Source organism: Ilyonectria robusta (genome assembly GCF_021365365.1).
Source record: "Ilyonectria robusta strain PMI_751 chromosome Unknown BGZ61scaffold_21, whole genome shotgun sequence".
Taxonomy (NCBI): Eukaryota; Fungi; Ascomycota; class Sordariomycetes; order Hypocreales; family Nectriaceae; genus Ilyonectria; species Ilyonectria robusta.
In genome coordinates this window covers 79,213-96,816 of record NW_025764455.1, presented here as the reverse complement: position 1 = coordinate 96,816, position 17,604 = coordinate 79,213, and the positions used below count along the sequence as shown (strand labels likewise).

The window sequence follows — 17,604 nt, the reverse complement described above, 5'->3', positions numbered from 1 at the left end:
ACCACAACAACTTGGTCAATTAATTGCAGAAAAAATACAAAAATAAAGGGTCTGGCCGGGGATTGAACCCGGGACCTCTCGCAAGCTATGCTGTAGGGTGTACCCTAAGCGAGAATCATACCGCTAGACCACCAGACCAGATCAGCTCGGATGAGCTGATGATTGACCATCACGTGATGTTCTGCTCGATGGAAACTCTGTGTGCAGAATCGACTCATCAAGGCTTGGATGAAGTCTGGTCGACAAGTTCCGAATGGCCCTTCCGCTTGTCTTAGCTGTCAATCTATTTGGAGTTCATACTTGCGGTCTATCCCGTCTACCCCTCCATAGCGGTCCAATTTAAGTCAATTAGGAGCACAGTATCATACTCTCCGCACCTCTTTTGCCTCCCCTCCTAACTTGTCTAAGGTAGGACAGAGAAAGGACAATCACAATGAAGCCCAAATAACCTCAGCCGCAGCCCCATCGATGCTCAAAGTCCGCTCCTCCGCCAAAGGAGGCCCACCAATACGAAGAGTAATCCGGCCGACCGCCGGTCCGCTGGCGTCTTGTGGTGTAGGGCTGAATTAATAATCCCCACCAGTACCTACGCGTCCGCTTGCACAACTGGTCTTGGCGCTCAAGCCACGACAGCTTGCGGTGTCCGCGGAGTGCGTGGCCCGAAAAATGATGAGAAAATAACCCGTGGCATATGGTTGACCCATTGGTCCACCAATCTAGTGCTAGGTGCCTGTCCAGGACGGAGAGTCGCGGAATGGTCGCCTTGCGTGGCCCACACATTGCGGCGTCGCCCTCATCGTAGGCTGCGGAGTTGTGTCCTTGGCATGACGGGCTCGAGGTGATTATTCAACGTGGTTGGGATCATTGGCTTGTTGTGATTAGAATGGTTGACGCGTTACGTATTGCTCGTATTAGTTGTCGTGAGGTTGTGCGGAGTTGAGATCTTGCGGTCATGTCGAAGAGTAAGACACTCGTGGAGTATATAATGTCCATTGCAGCCGTGCTGTAGGAAATATTAGCAAGCAAAGCATCAACACTCAAGCGAACCTTTCAAGACTCAAGGCCTTCTTCCAATACTTCACCTGCTCTTGCAATAATCCCCATCAGCCATCCATCGCCATGTCTTCCACTAAGCTCATCACTGTCTATGGTGCCACCGGTTCTCAGGGTGGCAGCGTCGTCACCTCTCTTCTCCAGAACAAGAGCAATGCATTTTCCCTGCGAGGAATTACTCGTAACCCAGACTCCGACAAGGCCAAGGCACTGACGTCTCAGGGTGTTGAGGTTGTGAAGGCCGATGGTTTTGTTAAGGAGGAGTTGATCGAGGCCTTTCGGGGAAGCTGGGGAGTATTTGTTAACACTAACTCAGACGACCCTGTAAGTCTCTTGGGGTCTAGCCGGAAAGAATAACAGTACTGACACATTGAAAGGCCGTGAACCAGCCGGAAGGACCGAGCGAGACTGACCTGGGAAAGATCATCGTTGACGCTGCAGTCGAGGCTAGAGTCCGCCACTTCGTCTACAGCGGCATGGAGTCTGCGTCCAAGATCACCAAGGGAGCTGTGCCTAACAAGGCCTTCGAGGGTCCGTCTTGATTCTCCGTTCTGTTGACTCTCCCCCTAACCTGGAGTAGAGAAGCACGATATCGGAGAGTACGCCAAGAGCAAGGGTGTCTTCGAGACAGTCAACATTGTCAGCCCCGGTTGGTACATGGAGAACCACCTCGTTGAGGAGATTGCCCCCGTCATGGGAGGGTTCCCGTTCGTCGCTGATGATGAGGGCTACCTGACTCTGCGCGTCCCTCGCTGGGGTGGCAATGACGAGATCCCCTTCATCTCCATCATTGAGGACTATGGCGACCTCGTCCACGGTGTGTTCCTTGCCCCGGAGAAGTACAACGGGCGCCTGTTGCAGGGCATCAGCTCCAGCGCGACTCCGGAGCAGCTCGTGTCCGATTTCCAGAAAGGTATGGCCCCAAAACTCCCATTTGTCATTGAGGACAGTCGCTGACGCCTAGCAAGTCACCGGAAAGAAGGCGCGATTTGTGCCAATCGAGGACTGGAAGTCTATGGAGACATATGGCGTTGGTGCATTAGAGACGGTCAAGTACATGTTCGGTTTCTGCCAGCACTCGGGAGGCCTGTACTATGGCGTGCCCAACGACGTGGTCACCGCGGGTGAGCTGAAGGCCAGAGCGGCGGTGGCCAAGGGGGAGTCTGGCGACCAGGCCAAACTAACGTCGCTGGAGAGCTTCATCACCAAGTACTTTGCAGCTTGAATGGCAGTCGGGGAGGTTGTGTCGGGTTCGGAGAGGGTATCGTGTCGTTGGGGCGCGTCGTGCGATAGTTTCATCTGTAGTAATTCCATCACATTAGCTCTTGGATCGAAGATGGGACGGGGATGCAAGCCAAAATGTGGGACGTGATTCCACCAAAAGTATTCTGGCCTCTCGTCATGCAGAAGGACCATCAAGTTCCGCTGATGATGGGGTGTGTGCGGAGGAGGAAATGACTTGGGAGGAGGATCGCGAGTGACTCGACGAGAAAGAAGCCAGGTCCACCAGAACGGGCATAGAGGTACATCGCCGATATGGAACCAGGGAAAATATCGGCGGGATCATGTAAGGTCATGCTCAGGCACTCGTCTTCGGCGTGATGTGGACAAAACAAACCTGGTCCTGCTAGGGGGCAACAAACCTCCGCCAGCTGTCAAGCAGATCCGTACCTAGAGCATTGAGATTCACGATGCCCAAACAAAATAAAAACACCCAAGCGATCTAACACACCAAACATCCAGACGCTGCATCAAAGATAGCTAGTTCATTGCAGACGCAGTGTCCAGGCAACTGTTCTAGGGAGCCCCTGGGGGCATGGCAAGGCACAACAACTTTGCAATTATCGGCTGGGGACAATCTTAGGCCTAAATACGATTCACTCAGACCGTAGAGAGATAGGTAGATAATGAATTTGCCCCATGGACAACACTTGTTTGTGGGCTTCAACGATTACCGCCCTGCATTCGGCCTGCAGGTTCCCGTCTCGCACCTGCCACTTCTGCATGAAAGGCGTCAACCGGGGCGGAAGAACCTGTTGGAAGAAGGAACAACTTGCTAAAACCACTTCAATTGGTTGATCACTATGCATGTTTGAGAAGACTTTGCCTCGAAGCCACTGGCTGCATTTCATATCCTCTTCCTCCTCTAGCCCTTGACTCTCCCTCTCTGAACACCAATGCTGGCCCTCTAACGCCCGCTTATTTCACGAGGACCCCAGCCCTAAGATTTCCATTTTTGAAGGCTACGATCTGGTTGCAACTCAGGACTTAGGGTGTTGCCTGCTGGGGCAGTCCGTTGGCAGCCCTCCTTCGCCCACAAAAAGTCGCCGCCCCCCACCCACGCACTCTCCTTTTCCCACCAACACCACCACTACCTGAGTCACTCAATAACACTCAGCGCACCAAAAAGCACCTTCAAAGTTGATCCCAATATCTTCTTCTCATTGCATGGTCTTGGTTTCTGCGAGGCACCACGATGAGTGGCAACATCGATCCTCGTATCGTCCAGGCGGCCTGCATGGTAAGATTTCCTCACTTCTGCTACCCCATCACGTCCAAGAATGCCTCCTTCCCGACTACGGTACACTACTTTGCTTCAAACAAACATTCTCTTTCGTCTTCCTCTCAAGGTCTATGCTGCGGATACCTGGTGTGCGGAGCCTTAAGTGCATTGGAACGTCCATGTGCTCGCTCAGCTCATCTTCCCATCTCCGTCACACCCTCCCCACCTTGTCACTACTCCAGCTATGATATAGACAGTGCTGACTATTTCCACAGGCTGACCTCAGCCGTGACCGTCAAGAGGAACTGCCCCTTAGTAATGTCGAGAAAAAAGGGCCTTCGTTCCAACCCAGCGGCAAGAATGGAACGAGCCACTACGCCGCCAAGCTCAAACAAGACTTGAACAACAAATGGAGCAGTAAGCAAACCCAAATTGTATTGTGATAAGAGCTAACAACCTGTACAGTTGAGTTCGATGACGAAGAAGCTCGACAGATCGAGGGACTTTGCGCCGAGGACGCTCGCCCATGGGCCAAGAAGTTCACCAAGCACCTTCTTGAAACCGAGGCAGTTAGAGAGTAAGTGGGCTATCATACCACAAATAACATTGCTAATTGCATGGTGATAGTGCTGTTCCCACCCGTCAACACACTCGAGTTCAACCTCACCCTGCTGGGCCACCTCCCAGTGCGAAACGGGCGAAGCACAACCACCCGCATGGTCAGTCGGGCCCAGATGGTGTCAAGCAGATTGAATTTAAACCTGTGAACCAAGACTAGAAGTCAAGCGTTCAGGGTTTGATTCATTCTAAGCAGCCCGTGCCTCCTATTGAGGCCAAATGGGGACCGCCCAAGCTCGCTCCCACACTGAATCCGGTTCTCCGAACGCCGGCCCCGCCCCCCGGCAATTCTACACAGAGCCCAATATCTTCCGCAGCTCAGAATCAGCCAAACAATGGGACTGCTACACAGGAAAGGCCTGCTCACCTGCGAATGAAACCCGCAGGAAAGCCGGAAAGCGCCAGCTGTCCCGAAGTCTTGGTTTGCAGTGGACACTGCGAGGTGGTCCCATCCAAGCTCGAGGCTGATTGCTTCGAAGTGGAATTCAAGATGGTGCTGTTTCCCATGAAGCAGGAGGTGACCCTCGTACTATCGGCTCCAGGAAAAGGCGAGCGAGTTCATGCTATATTGGACTTTGATATCGCAGTTATGGATGGTGGGTTTTGCAAGCTCCGACACCGTGATAGCAAATCGGACTACTATCTACGACTTACCACCATCGAAGAGACTGACAAGTTCCGTTCAGTTTTCCAGAAGATGCAGCAGAAATTGTCCAAGCGTCGCCAGGGCTGCGGAGTGGAGGTGAAGGCCAACGACGTCGCACTTGTTCAGAACCCTGAGCCACCTGTCTCTCAAGTCCAGGCAAGCCAGCCTGTTCACGCCGTCAATACCACCAATTCTACCAATCTCAGCACCGATGCCAAATATTCTGGATCCAACAAAGCTGAAGGGACTCTTATTGACCTCGATGGGTTTGAAGAAGTTCAAAACACTCAAATCCCATCGCTGCAAAACGCCGCTGATCACATGATCCACCTCATTGACAAAGTCATTACCCAGTTTGCACTGGAAGATCATCTCATTGACTCTGTCATTCGAGGTATTGAGGATGGTGCGATCGAGTATTGGATCACCAATGGGTTTATGAGAGACTTTGAAGATGACATCAGAGGGGACCTCATTTCCGCCCTCCGGAACATGGCCCAGATCAAGATCAAGATGCATCACCGCCTCAATGGCCGTGGGGAAGGGCAGGAGATCAAAGCTCAGGATGCAGTTATTCGCTCTACCGAGTCTCTGGCCGGAAATCCAGGCGCCTTGAAGTATCCCCCCGAGGCTCTCGTTCAGCTTCGGTCGAATGCAATTGTCCCCAACGATTGGAAGACCACCAAAGATCTCCCAGTGTCCCCGTCTGTGTTCGCGACATCGACTGTTGAGAAAGTCGACACCACCTCGAAAGCGAATACCCCCAGCGGCGAATCCAAGGCGCAGCAGAGTATCAAGGCAGACCGCGACACCCCGACTGGTAACACTGAGCCTACTGCGACAAAGCCCATCACCCAGCGTCGCCCTACCAAGGGTCTGGCTGATTCTAAATGGGCTCATGCCGATGTGAAAGTTGATGTTCACAGCAGCTATCACAATACCCGACAAGCCCCTGCCACTCAGGCGAGCAGCGCCTATGCTGCGTCAGTTGGCGGTGGACGACGTACCGGTTCGGGAAGCAGCACTGGCACATGCCTTCAGGGGCTGAGCGAGTCCCGCTTTGCGACCAAGCCGGCCCAGTTCCGAGGAAGTTTCGCTGGTTTCAGTGGCTCCCGCTAGGCAATGGCTTCTCTTCAGTTGACGTAGTCGATCGTACGGCGCGACCAGAGGTTGTCCCGGTGAGGGAGTTCAACCCACGGGTGATATTGATGTGTAACTGAGTTTTCTATCTACACGACACATGCCCACGTGTACCTTTGGAGATTGAGATACTTGGCGAAGGGATGAGAGGAAGAACGCCTTGGTTGACGATAGCTAGACTGTGGTTCTTTCTAAGAACCCCGGGTCGATAGCCCTCAAAGATCGGCCAAGTAGTACCAGATGTAGTCAAACACAAGTCATTTCGCAGAATCATGTTGTCTATGTGTGATGCCTCATTCCATCTTCAGAAATTCATGTGGTCGGTCCATCCTCTCACATCCACCCTTGAGCTTTGAGTTTCTTTTGACACTTATCTTGATAAGTGGCTAGTAGCTGCTGGGTATCGGCATCGAGGATTTTGCTGCCAGAAAGCACGTCGCTTATGAATCCGATGGCATGCTCATAATGGCGGAAAAAGTACAACTCCTCGATGGCGTGGATCACCTCCTGGAGGTGCTGCTTTGAGGCGTCAGGGCCGATAGGCAGCTTGACCGTCTCATGGATCTATTTAAGATTAGACATCGCTGATATAGACTAGATATACAGGACTGTGTTCAAGACTCACATCCCCATTCTCAACCTTGGCTTGGTAGTCGCGCTGGACGGCCCTCCAAGCGTCCTCAGACTGACCAGTACGGCGGGCTTCCTTGGCCTCTCGCTCCTCATCGTCGGAGGCGTCCGAGACTTGGATGTTGAAGAGGCCGTTTTCTTCGTCGTCCATGGTCGGGAGATTGCGGCCTCGGCGAGTGGTGTGGTAGTGGAGGGATGACTGGGTTTGAGGAATTTGCGAAAACGTGAGAATGGCGGCCCCACCGCGGTTTAGTGGTGTGGTGGTTGTGACTCGGCTGCACTTGTATCACCACTGACTTCGAGGATACTAAAGTGTCACTTCGGGGAAAAAATGCCTTGGAAATATAAATCGTGGAATTAATAGAGTTTTGGAAGACCCGACTCAACCTTAGACATGGACGAGCTACTGAGCATGAGACACAGTCAGTTCAGAACTCCGTAGGCTGCCACGACCAACACGTTGAGGGACATGGTCGCAAGACCAGAGCATAAATTCTCAAACAATACGTAGTAGTACCAGACCTTAGCGCCTGGATGGTAATGCTATTGGATGCTCGATGTCATATTCTCCTGCAAAATGGACCACTCTCAACCCCATAGTTGCACTCCAGTGGGATCGACTGACATCACCGATGCAGGGATATCTCGGAAGTGGGGGGACCCTGTCGCAGCGACGTGGGGTCCAGCCAACGCGGGGCATCTCGCAACTCCGTCTGGACGTGACAACTTCGCTTGTGACGGCGGCTCGAATACGGATTGAGGACGCAGAATGGAAGACCAGGTCAAGAAGCTCGTCGAAAAGGCCTGGAGGCGCTATCAGGAGACGCCGCAGGATCGGCGGCTGTGTAAGTCGATGCGGCCCCCGTCAGGTTTGGAGTTGGGCCCCAGCGCGTCATGATAGCTATGAGATGGATCTCGGCGCTGAGGGAGGCATTGGGAAAGATGGTCTAATAGGATATGGATAGGGAATGTTTACTGACTCTTATCAGTGATTGGAGTGGCCGGAATCCCTGGTTCAGGTACCGTTCATCAACCCCATGACTCATGATGCAACTCGCTCACCTGCCATGACAGGCAAGACGACGCTCTCGCAAATCATCACCAGCCGCCTCAACGCCCACGCCGCCTCCACAAGCCCGCCAACCGCCCCGCCAGCAACATTCGTGCCCATGGACGGCTTCCACCTCACCCGCGCCGCGCTCTCCGCCATGCCCGACCCGGCCGTCGCCCACGCCCGCCGCGGCGCCGCCTTCACCTTCGACGCGCCCAAGTTCCTCGCCCTCGTGAGCGCCCTGCGCGCCGCCCCGATCCCGGAGGCGCCCGTCCTCGCGCCGTCGTTCGACCACGCCGTCAAGGATCCCAAGGACGACGACATTGCGGTCCTGCCGCAGCACCGCATCGTCGTGCTCGAGGGCAACTACGTCGCGCTGGATGGCGACGTGTGGCGCGACGCCGCGGCGCTGCTGGATGAGCTGTGGTTTGTCGAGGTGGACTACGAGGTGGCGAGGCGGAGACTGCGGGAACGCCATGTCAGGGCGGGCATCGTGAAGGACATCGAGGAGGGCGATCGCAGGGCGGTGGAGAACGACTTGCCGAATGGAGACGAGATCCTCAAGAACCGGCTCAAAATCGACGAGGTGGTTTACAGTCGCGAGGACGGAGGCTGGGTGCACGAGTAGACGTGTGAAAAAGACAACTTCCTTGTTGATCATTTTGGGGATATCACCTCTATACATCTATGGATTCCAATATTTGTAAAGCCAGGCCCTGGGAACACCGGCGAGCTGATGCATAGATACTTTATACTTTGAAAAAGCCGAAAATCGATCCCTACTCCAACGCTGTGACCGAAAACATACACCTTGGGTGGAATCGACTTACGCCGGCGCAGATCGACTCTGTTCGGCGCTGAGCTTGCGGATCTGCTCCGCCATGCTGTGGCCTCTTCCCTTTCTCGTTTGTGACGTCGCCGACGACGGCGCGCCGCCAGAGCCCTGTTGCTGGACCTGGGCTGGGACCCGGGCTGCCGGGAGACCGAGCACCTCGATGATTTCGGAGATCTCGGCGTGATCCCGCGTCGTCTTCATGCGGTGGCACCAGGTCACCGTCTTCTCCTCGTCTTCGCGGTGATCAGCACCCTTGCCGTTCTTCGCCCACTTGTCCGACGGCTCCTCGAACGCCCCGACGGGTTGCGTCTTCTCCGCGCGGGGCGTCGTCACAGGCGTGACGAGGTCCCGCGGCTCGAAGAGGAACTCGCCGCCGACCTGGCGCTGGTCGCCGGACTTGAGGGCGTAGCCGGCGGGGATCTGCTTGATGCCCTGAACGACGCTGTCCATGATGCTGCGGGTCATGCTCTTGCGCATGTAGGCGGGCTTGGTGCCCAGGGCGAGCGTGTTGGTCATGCCGAGGGCCTGGAAGAGGGAGCGGGTAGGGTCCGTGTAGACGGGGAACGGGCAGTTCGTCTCGGAGACGTACATGTCGATCAGGGCCGGGTCGCCGCACCCGATGACGGCGATGAAGGTGCTGACGGGGAGTCGGAGGAGGGCATCGGGGGTGATTGCCTCGGAAAGCGAGCGGAGGAATTCCTGGCAGTTCTGCAAAAGCCCATCATGGTCAGTCTCGCGGGGACCACGCAGCACGGGGCGGAGCGGTTTCAACTTACGCCACAGAAGAAATGGCGGACAAAGATGACGAGGACGCGGCGGGCGACGTTGCTGCCGGTGAAGAGGCTCTTGAAGGGGTGCGTCTTGCTGTCGCGGTCCAGCACAATGTAGTTTCCAATCTTGCGGAGGGTGTCGCGGGACGGCAGGTCGTGGTTGGTGGCCAGCTCGCCCTCGAAGTCCTCGGGTTGCGACGTGTTGATCTCGAGCGTCAGCGACGGCGTCCGGGAGCCAGAGGCCACGGCTTTGCGGGGAATTGAGAAGGAGGCGGGCTGAGGCTGTAGTTGCGGGCTCGGTGATGTGTCCCGTTTCCTGTGGCCATCGCTGTCATTGTCGCTCTGGTTGTGACTGCGGTTGTGGTTCACGTCCTCGGCGGCGTCGAAGACATACGGCGGCGGGGGTCTGGCCGGCAGCGGAGGGGCTTGCTCCGTCGCTCCGGGATTCGGCGAGACCTCTGGCCGCGGGGCCGGATCCTCAAACGTAGGATCTCCCATGATGGACTGCGAATGCGATCTGCTTCGTGCTGCAGAGTGTTGTTCGGGCGGTCGTATCGAGGGCGAGTTTTGCGTGCAGCGGAGTGCAGAGGACAGGTGCATTTATTAAGCGCCATGGCCGGGAGTCCAGCGCTGGAGCGCCTCCAACGGCGGCCCGAGAAACAGGGTGGCGGACGCTAGCCGGGGCTTGGCTGCGCTGGGAATTAGCTGGGGAAAGCTAGAAATACGGGCGGCCCACGCTGGATGATGCGGTGGAGACCTGGCCTGGGCCCCGACGAGTCCGCACCACGCCACGCAATCATGAGGGCGACTGGTGGCTTGGGCACGTCGACTCTGTGAGTTGACGATGTTGCGGTCTTCACACGGGAAAAAAGAAGCAAAAATCCTTGGCAATGTGAAACAACTGGTTTCGTCCTGCAGTTGCGCCGGCGGTTTTCTTGGTCCGCCATGCTCGCCATGACGCCGTCTCCCCTTAGCGGTTGTGTGAGGTCATCGATGGCGGGGGCCCTGTTCGGGCGCCTGAACTTCCGCTGTCCCCTGGCTGGACCGCTTTGACATGTACAAACCAAATGTCCCAAGTACCGGTGAGTCCGTGGGACAAGATGATATTAGCTTGAATCTAAACCAATGTACCAAGTAACTTATGCCATCTTCGAAGGACGTATGCTGACACTAACCTAACCCAGGCGCTCTCCCGAACTGCGGCAACAGGCTTATGCTTCTTGCGTCTACCACTCATACGCTACAGCGATTTACTTTCCAACTAAATCCATCCCACTTGTAACCAAAAGCCGACCGGGTATCCTCGTCTCGTATGCTATAATTAACAGTTAGGTATTACTTTTTCAGCCGGCGAGCTCAACCAAGCGTCTTGTGCTGAGCCACACCATTGCGAGGCTGTCGGACGCTCGGTTCAGTCCAGCTAATCTGCACCATGCCGACTAACACCACTGAGTGGCCTTCTTCTTGGCCGAAATCATCAACAGTGGCGGGCTGAAGCGTTCCCACCAGGCCCTCTTCCTCTTCCACGGATATCCCATCGGCACTCTCACTGGCTCTCGGCCCTGTGCGCGTGCCGGCTCAATCTCGACCACGAGGCTGTACTGCGTGTAGCCGAGGAATGTATTGGGCCGGAACGTCGCCCTGACCACAACGTCTCCCAGGTCTACCAGTCGTCCGTCGCTGCGTTTGGTCCGGAACCGATTCATCATCTCCACAAACGTCTCCCGCGCCGAGAAAAGTTCCACGGGATCGCGATCCAGCACGAAGATGTCTGGCTCCCCTTGCAGATGCACCTCAGTCCGCGAAGCCCCGGGCATAGCCCCCTTCCAGGGGAGGACTCGACACCATGGCTTGATATGTTTCACGCCTTCAGCCTTGCTTTCTAGCTCCATCCCGGCGTCTTCGTCCAGGTGGCCATAGCCCCAGATGAGAAAGAAGCCCCGCGACATTTCGTTTTCCACCACGAATACCCCGACATCACTGTCTACAATGTGTAAGTCGTCGGAAACTAGCTCCGAGGTACCGAGGGTGTAGTGAAGAGTCGGTGGCTGAACTAGTGGGGTGACGAAGAGTTTAGGGTTCCCGCGTGCTGCTGGATACGTCTCTGTCAATGCAACCTGCAAACGTCCAAACTGTGCATCCCCCTCTTTGAACGAGACTGTGCGAAATGTGTCAGCGGAAGTTTGGCGCAATTGCCCGCACCCATTGACTTACCTTTTGTGATGGTTAAACTGGACATGGAGCCAATGACTTTGCCCTGTGGGTGAGGCTCTAGCTGGACGAATGGCAATTCCTGATATTGCTCAAAGACCTTGCCTATCCCCCGTCTTCGTAGAATTATACCAATCCTTGATTGGCTACCATCGAAGATGCAATCGACTATTGCAACGACAAAGTGGCCCTTGACGACGATGTCTCCTGCAGCATACACGACACAGGGACAGTTCAGGGCCTCGATGGCGAGAGTTCGGGGGTTTGTGACCGAGACCCTCGAAGATGCTGACCCTTGTGCTTCTAGCCATCTTACACTCCCGCTGTACTCATAGTGAGAGGGATTCTGGCGCAACGGGGCGCCGGCACCCCAGGAGACCAGAACGGACGGGTCTCCGGTATACCGTATAATTTCGTGGAGCAGGCGTTGGAAGGCCTTATCACCCTCCCCATACAAGAGAGGCATGTTGACGTCGAAGAGTCCTAGGAGGCTGTACGCTGTATCCTCTTCCCGTGAGGTCTCTCTGCCCACTGCCCAGGATAGGCGGGCCGCCACGCTGTAGGAGCTAAGGATGGACCGTAGGCGGTAGTCTCGGTGGTGGTGGCGCTGCCATTGTATGAGGTCGTGGGCGTTGGATGCAACGGGCTGCTTCCGAGCTAGGACTGGCTCATGGATGCTGGTGATTTCCGAGATGGTGCGGGCCATGGCGTTCCTATCGCCTATGTATGTCCAATTGCAGTCGTAAAAGGCCACCACCTCGGGGGCGATGAGCTCCTGGAGAGTCCAGCCACGCTTGAACCATTGGCTGAGGGCGAAGCCGTACCTATCGTCCTTGTCTACGTCGGCGAGATAGGCATAGCACACGACAGCCTCGTGATACCACAGAAACATGGAGTTGATGGCCTCCGACAGCTCGGCGCTGCTGCCCTTGTCGATGCAGCAGGTGTCGATCCAGATGTAGTCGAGATGGTCGACAACGGCGCGGGCGCAGGCGCTCTTCACCTTGGTCGCGGCCGGGGACGAGATGCGGTGCTGCCAACCATCATGGACGGCATCTTGGAAGAGCAGCTCGGCGTCGCCCCACCGGTGCGACAAGATTGCGTATCGCGGGGCCTGACCGACGAAAGACTCGAGGCGGAGCGTCCTGGCGTTGAGGAGGCGCATGACACGCGGTCTGGAGTCGTGAGAGTCGTCCGGGCGAGGCGCATCAGTTGCACCGGCCTGCCTGGATATGGAGGATCATGATCTTGACGTGGGCTCGCTTCGGGGAGGTATCATTAATGCGTGACAGGTTGTGAAGCAGGATCTAAACGGACCGGGGGACATGGTGAGCACTGATCAGCAGCGAGCCTTGCGACTGATGTTGGCCGCGGTTGGCTGAGACGGTCCCCCAAAGTCCTTGTCATCAGCGACCCAGCGCCAACCCGTCAGCGGCCGGCGGGTGGCGCAGGGCGCTGTAACACCCGCCCCAGAGGGACAGGCACGGGACATCCTCCACTGCGTGCGGCCGCTAATTAAGAGTTGATGGTGTCGGGGTCTCGTGCGTCATGCGCATTACAGGGTCCAAGATGTGGGTGGAGGGGGGCAATGGTCTCGGGTCTAGCCAGAGCAAATACGAAAGTAGGAATATTCCCACGTTTTACATAGTACTTGGTTAGATGTGGCAATGTTCCCGGCTGTGGATACTGATACCAAAGTGACAAGGCAAGTCTGTTTCCTCTGCGGTTTCACGGTGGAGCTCTTGAATTTGGGGAGGCGGGAGCCAAGACGTGGAGGAGTGCCATGTCTCCATCGGGGCTTGAATAGGTAATAACCATCACCACCCAGAATAGACACTATTATCCATCCACACTGTGGAAAACACAAGGCTACATGAATTGAAAAGGGGGATGGTGATACAACGGCGTGAGCATGCTGCCACTTCCGTCACCATCCCGTTGGTCCCGAATCAGTAAACACCACCATGATGCGCTGGACGGTACCCCACAAGGCGACCAACGGCAATAATTAAACCGTGCGATGTGCTACCCACTTCATCATGGCAAAAATCTGCTGTGGGGCTACGGCATGACGGAATGGACAAAAACAACCCCTACGTTACAATGGCCGGGATGGCGACGGCCGAATTCTGTCCACGGCCGACAAATCGCCTGGTGGGGTAATCAATCCCACCCATCCATCCCGCCTGGCACAACCCGCGCACCGAATTCTTTTCTTGCTCGACAGCAGTCTTGCTCCTCCAACACTCGCGCAGGTCCGCCAACATGGCAGCTCAGATCCCCAGCGACGCTCCCAAGGAGCTCAACGGTACAGCCCCGTCCCCTCCCGCCTCGTCCACGGCGCTAGACGCTCGGGTTAGATGCTAACCATGATCCCCCGCAGCGGCCGACGCCTCCCAGAACCCCGGCGCGGCCGCCCAGTCCAAGACGACTCCCGCCGGCGACGACCACGGCGATGACTCCGAAGACGAGGCCGACGGGGCCGCCGCCAACGGAGCTGGTGCGTCCACCGCCGCCAAGAAGAAGAAGAAGAGAAAGCCCAGGAAGAAGAAGAACCCCACCAGCCAAACAGACCCGCCCCGCGTCATGATCAGCCAGCTGTTCCCCAACAAGACGTACCCCAAGGGCGAGGAGGTCGAGTACAAGGACGACAACAACTACCGCACCACCAACGAGGAGAAGCGCCACCTCGACAACCTCAACAGCGAGTTCCTGACCGACTACCGCGAGGCCGCCGAGGTCCATCGCCAGGTCCGCCAATGGGCGCAGAAGACCATCAAGCCCGGACAGACTCTCACCGATATTGCCAATGGTATCGAGGACAGCGTCCGCGCCCTGACTGGCCACCAGGGTCTGACCGATGGCGACGCCCAAATCGCCGGCATGGGTTTCCCTACCGGTCTCAGTCTGAACCATTGCGCCGCCCACTACACCCCCAACGCCGGCAACAAGATGGTCCTGAAGCAGGAGGACGTCATGAAGGTGGATTTCGGTGTCCACGTCAACGGTCGCATCGTCGACTCGGCCTTTACTATGTCTTTTGAGCCCAAGTACGACAACCTGCTCCTGGCCGTCAAGGAGGCCACCAACGCCGGTATCCGCGAGGCAGGCATCGACGCTCGTGTCGGCGAGATTGGCGGCGTCATCCAGGAGACTATGGAGAGCTTCGAGGTGGAGATTGACGGCACCACTTACCCCGTCAAGAGCATCCGCAACCTGACTGGCCACAACATCCTGCCCTACAGCATCCACGGAACCAAGGCGGTGCCTATCGTCAAGAGCAACGACCAGACCAAGATGGAGGAGGGAGACGTCTTTGCCATTGAGACTTTCGGCAGCACCGGTAACGGATACGTCCGGGACGACATGGAGACGTCGCATTATGCGAAGCGAGGAGACTCGCAGCACATTGATCTGCGCCTGAGCTCGGCCAAGTCGCTGCTCAACGTGATTAACAAGAACTTCGGAACCTTGCCGTTCTGTCGCCGATACCTAGACCGTCTCGGCCAGGACAAGTATCTGCTCGGGGTATGTTGAGCTATGGTCAATTCCGTTGAGGTTCGCTGCAGGTGCTAACTTAATCACAGCTTAACAGCCTGGTCAACAACGGCATTGTCGAGGCGTACCCGCCCCTGTGTGACAAGACGGGCTCGTACACTGCTCAGTTTGAGCATGTAAGTTGAACTCGATACCGCCGCTGACGCAACTCCGGATAGCTAACACATGTGCTCCTAGACCATCCTGATCCGACCCACCGTGAAAGAGGTCATCAGCCGTGGAGATGACTACTAAACCGTATAAGTGAAAAGTACTCGGTAGTTATTTGCGAGAAGGATTCTGAAATACGACTCTCCTCTTCCTTATATAGGGTAGCTCCAGATCGAATCAATGAATTTATCGTTGTGGTGTCGCATGCCGACACCAGTCAATTTCAATGATGAGGCATACGGCGTATAATGAGGTCAGTCATTGGTAGATTGAGAATGGCGGGCCGGGAATGATTCATCATCCACCTAGTCGTGCGCGTATGAAAAGAGTGTCCCGTCCGGCATCGCCGTCACACCCTTTGCTCACTCATTCGTTCATCCACGGCAAAGGTTGCATTTACCCCAGCCACTGGCCATGCAGGAGAGTGCCAACTGCAACCGGACCTTGACACAACCGCATCTGCTCATTCGTCTGCAAGATGCTTGATCGATCGCGAACGTTGTGGCTGGCCATGCACGGGGATTGTTGAGTGCAACCGGTTCTGCCGCGTTCCAGTGCAAACCCCGGACTGCCGATCAAGGGACTCAGCTGGTCAATCGAAGGCCGATCGCCTCCGCTGGACGATCGGGATTGATGCCGTGGACCAATGTTGGTTGATGGATCATCAATTCCCAGTTCTCACGGCATCGCTCGCTTGCTCCGGCTTCTTCCTGCGTCACCCGCCACCCTGTGGCTTAGTCCCCGGGGGGCGAACATCCGGGGGGGACGCCGCTCCTGCTGAAGAGGGATCCTGCTGGCCGAGCCAATGGGCGCGCCGCAAAAAACCTGCAAATTCCGGGGCTTTCTCGCGATGTCGCACGCGCCATGCCGCATGGGGCTAGGGTACCGCCTGAACAGGACTAGCTGGCCTGTGCACGCGCTCGGGCCAGGTAGCCGATGGGTTCCGAAGGGGCCACCGGAGATAGCGACTTTCTTCACATGCGGCGAACAAATTTATCGACGCGCTCCCCAGACAAAAGCCGCACGCACCGCACTCTCACTTGCTGTCGATCGTCATCGTCGTCGTCGTTTTCGTCTGTTCGGGGCATTTGTTCATAGGCGGGTTTCTTTGTTCTTCCCTGTCGCTGATTCAGACTATCCTCACAAAGCAAACGGCTCGGTTACGTTTGTCTTTGCCTGTACCTACCAAAGGACAAAAAAAAGTCTGTCTTACCTCGGAGAGCTTCCTTCTCTCCCGGCCATCACCACCGCCATTCGACTTCTCCCCCTTCCACCATCTCCGCCTCCTACAAACCTACAACTCCTCCTCTACCCGACGAATCCTACGAATCCTCGCCGACCACCATCATGAAGGTCTTCTCCAACACCGTCACCTTCGACTACTCGTGGGACGAGGTCTCGACCGCCAACTGGCGCAAGTACGGCCCGTGGAACAACAAGTCGGAGCACGTCATCGCCGTCGACACCATCTCCCGCGAGGTCGACCCCAAGACTGGTATCCTGCGCACTGAGCGCCTCATCACCTGCAAGCAGTCTTGCCCTGACTGGATCAAGACAATTATGGGCACCAACTTTGAGAACCAACACGTCTATGAGGCCAGCTATGTCGACCCGGAAAACAAGACCATTACCATGGTCAGCCAGAACCTGACGTACAACAACCTCGTCAACATCCAGGAGGAGGTCATCTACCAACCCCTCGGTGACCACCAGACCCAGTTCAAGCAGACGGCAAACATTACCGCTCTCTGTGGTGGCTGGCAGCGAATTAAGAACAGCATCGAGGACAGTCTCGTGCACAAGTTTAAGGAGAACGCTGTTAAGGGCCGTGAGGGTTTTGAGCGTGTTCTTGAGATGAGCCGCAAGGTCTTTGCCGAGGAGAAGGAGCGCCAGCAACAGATGGTGATGTGAAGTGTTTCCTGATCCAGTCCTGACCACAATCACGCCCTCACGAACCACAACACCCTCCCCAATGGCCGCCTCGCATCTTGGCCGCGCCCGGCGGACTTTTGCACACACGACCCATCTCCACTATGACAGTTGCAACAACTACACAAAACGACGCACGACGACACAGATGAATTTTTGTACATTGGACGAAAAAGAAGGGCAGCGAGAAGGGCAGCGGGAAGAGCCTTGCATTTGAGCATTTACATCGGTACGGCGTTTAGAGGTCCAAAACTTAAAAGACGGGGATTACGAGGAGAGAAGAGGCTTCCGGCCTGTTTGGTTGATGAAAACCTCCATTGTTTCTGTTCATTTCGTTTCGAGGAGTTGTTCGGTTTTATACCCCCGGTCTATTAGACAGTCTACAAGCAACCTGGGCCTTCCTTGGGGAATCTGTTCCCAGGCCCATATGCCTAGAACGGGCTTTTTTGATAGAGTTACCAATTAGAGAGTTATTCAATCAAGATGAAGAGTACAAACGAGTTCCTGATA

At 55.9% G+C, this 17,604-nt stretch overlaps 8 protein-coding genes and 1 non-coding gene across 9 annotated transcripts; 5 read left to right on the top strand and 4 right to left on the bottom strand.

Moving 5' to 3' along the window:
• Positions 1–47: 47 nt before the first annotated feature.
• BGZ61DRAFT_t173 lies at positions 48–138 on the bottom strand. Its single transcript has one exon. It is a non-coding gene; the product is annotated as a tRNA-Pro (tRNA).
• Positions 139–725: 587 nt separating this feature from the next.
• On the top strand, positions 726–2,615 carry BGZ61DRAFT_555230 (uncharacterized protein). Its single transcript, XM_046255613.1, has 4 exons — positions 726–1,377; positions 1,431–1,584; positions 1,634–1,966; positions 2,022–2,615. Exons 1-4 carry the CDS (start codon positions 1,120–1,122, stop codon positions 2,276–2,278), a joined length of 1,002 nt encoding a protein of 333 aa, XP_046099513.1. The 5' UTR covers positions 726–1,119; the 3' UTR covers positions 2,279–2,615.
• Positions 2,616–3,529: 914 nt separating this feature from the next.
• On the top strand, positions 3,530–5,939 carry BGZ61DRAFT_536551 (uncharacterized protein; the record flags this gene model as incomplete). Its single annotated transcript, XM_046254419.1, has 5 exons — positions 3,530–3,574; positions 3,832–3,973; positions 4,022–4,133; positions 4,184–4,319; positions 4,371–5,939. The coding sequence occupies 5 exons, from the start codon at positions 3,530–3,532 to the stop codon at positions 5,937–5,939; spliced, it is 2,004 nt and encodes a 667-aa protein (XP_046099512.1).
• Positions 5,940–6,293: 354 nt separating this feature from the next.
• BGZ61DRAFT_536550 (uncharacterized protein) lies at positions 6,294–6,741 on the bottom strand (the record flags this gene model as incomplete). The annotated part of the gene is made up of 2 exons (XM_046254418.1): positions 6,294–6,524; positions 6,586–6,741. 2 exons carry the CDS (start codon positions 6,739–6,741, stop codon positions 6,294–6,296), a joined length of 387 nt encoding a protein of 128 aa, XP_046099511.1.
• A 476-nt stretch (positions 6,742–7,217) lies between these two features.
• Positions 7,218–8,368, top strand: BGZ61DRAFT_101423 (P-loop containing nucleoside triphosphate hydrolase protein). The gene is made up of 3 exons (XM_046236827.1): positions 7,218–7,435; positions 7,580–7,609; positions 7,665–8,368. Exons 1-3 carry the CDS (start codon positions 7,360–7,362, stop codon positions 8,267–8,269), a joined length of 711 nt encoding a protein of 236 aa, XP_046099510.1. The 5' UTR covers positions 7,218–7,359; the 3' UTR covers positions 8,270–8,368.
• Positions 8,369–8,467: 99 nt separating this feature from the next.
• BGZ61DRAFT_361778 (AhpC/TSA antioxidant enzyme-domain-containing protein) lies at positions 8,468–9,744 on the bottom strand (the record flags this gene model as incomplete). The annotated part of the gene is made up of 2 exons (XM_046241296.1): positions 8,468–9,184; positions 9,253–9,744. 2 exons carry the CDS (start codon positions 9,742–9,744, stop codon positions 8,468–8,470), a joined length of 1,209 nt encoding a protein of 402 aa, XP_046099509.1.
• A 941-nt stretch (positions 9,745–10,685) lies between these two features.
• Positions 10,686–12,622, bottom strand: BGZ61DRAFT_536547 (heterokaryon incompatibility protein-domain-containing protein; the record flags this gene model as incomplete). The annotated part of the gene is made up of 2 exons (XM_046254417.1): positions 10,686–11,404; positions 11,461–12,622. 2 exons carry the CDS (start codon positions 12,620–12,622, stop codon positions 10,686–10,688), a joined length of 1,881 nt encoding a protein of 626 aa, XP_046099508.1.
• Positions 12,623–13,722: 1,100 nt separating this feature from the next.
• BGZ61DRAFT_361806 (methionine aminopeptidase 2-like protein) lies at positions 13,723–15,249 on the top strand (the record flags this gene model as incomplete). Its single annotated transcript, XM_046241297.1, has 4 exons — positions 13,723–13,765; positions 13,841–14,985; positions 15,045–15,131; positions 15,193–15,249. The coding sequence occupies 4 exons, from the start codon at positions 13,723–13,725 to the stop codon at positions 15,247–15,249; spliced, it is 1,332 nt and encodes a 443-aa protein (XP_046099507.1).
• A 1,263-nt stretch (positions 15,250–16,512) lies between these two features.
• Positions 16,513–17,076, top strand: BGZ61DRAFT_361887 (PRELI-like family-domain-containing protein; the record flags this gene model as incomplete). The annotated part of the gene is made up of 1 exon (XM_046241306.1): positions 16,513–17,076. The coding sequence occupies one exon, from the start codon at positions 16,513–16,515 to the stop codon at positions 17,074–17,076; it is 564 nt and encodes a 187-aa protein (XP_046099506.1).
• Between the last annotated feature and the right edge of the window lie 528 nt (positions 17,077–17,604).

Bases quoted from the DNA above. Each gene is read 5' to 3' on its own strand.
- BGZ61DRAFT_555230 (XM_046255613.1), top strand. From the start codon at position 1,120: ATGTCTTCCACTAAGCTCATCACTGTCTATGGTGCCACCGGTTCTCAG. The intron at 1,378-1,430 runs GTAAGTCTCTTG...ACACATTGAAAG, and splicing joins ACACTAACTCAGACGACCCT to GCCGTGAACCAGCCGGAAGG. The intron at 1,967-2,021 runs GTATGGCCCCAA...ACGCCTAGCAAG, and splicing joins CGTGTCCGATTTCCAGAAAG to TCACCGGAAAGAAGGCGCGA.
- BGZ61DRAFT_101423 (XM_046236827.1), top strand. From the start codon at position 7,360: ATGGAAGACCAGGTCAAGAAGCTCGTCGAAAAGGCCTGGAGGCGCTAT. The intron at 7,436-7,579 runs GTAAGTCGATGC...GACTCTTATCAG, and splicing joins GCCGCAGGATCGGCGGCTGT to TGATTGGAGTGGCCGGAATC. The intron at 7,610-7,664 runs GTACCGTTCATC...CTGCCATGACAG, and splicing joins GGCCGGAATCCCTGGTTCAG to GCAAGACGACGCTCTCGCAA.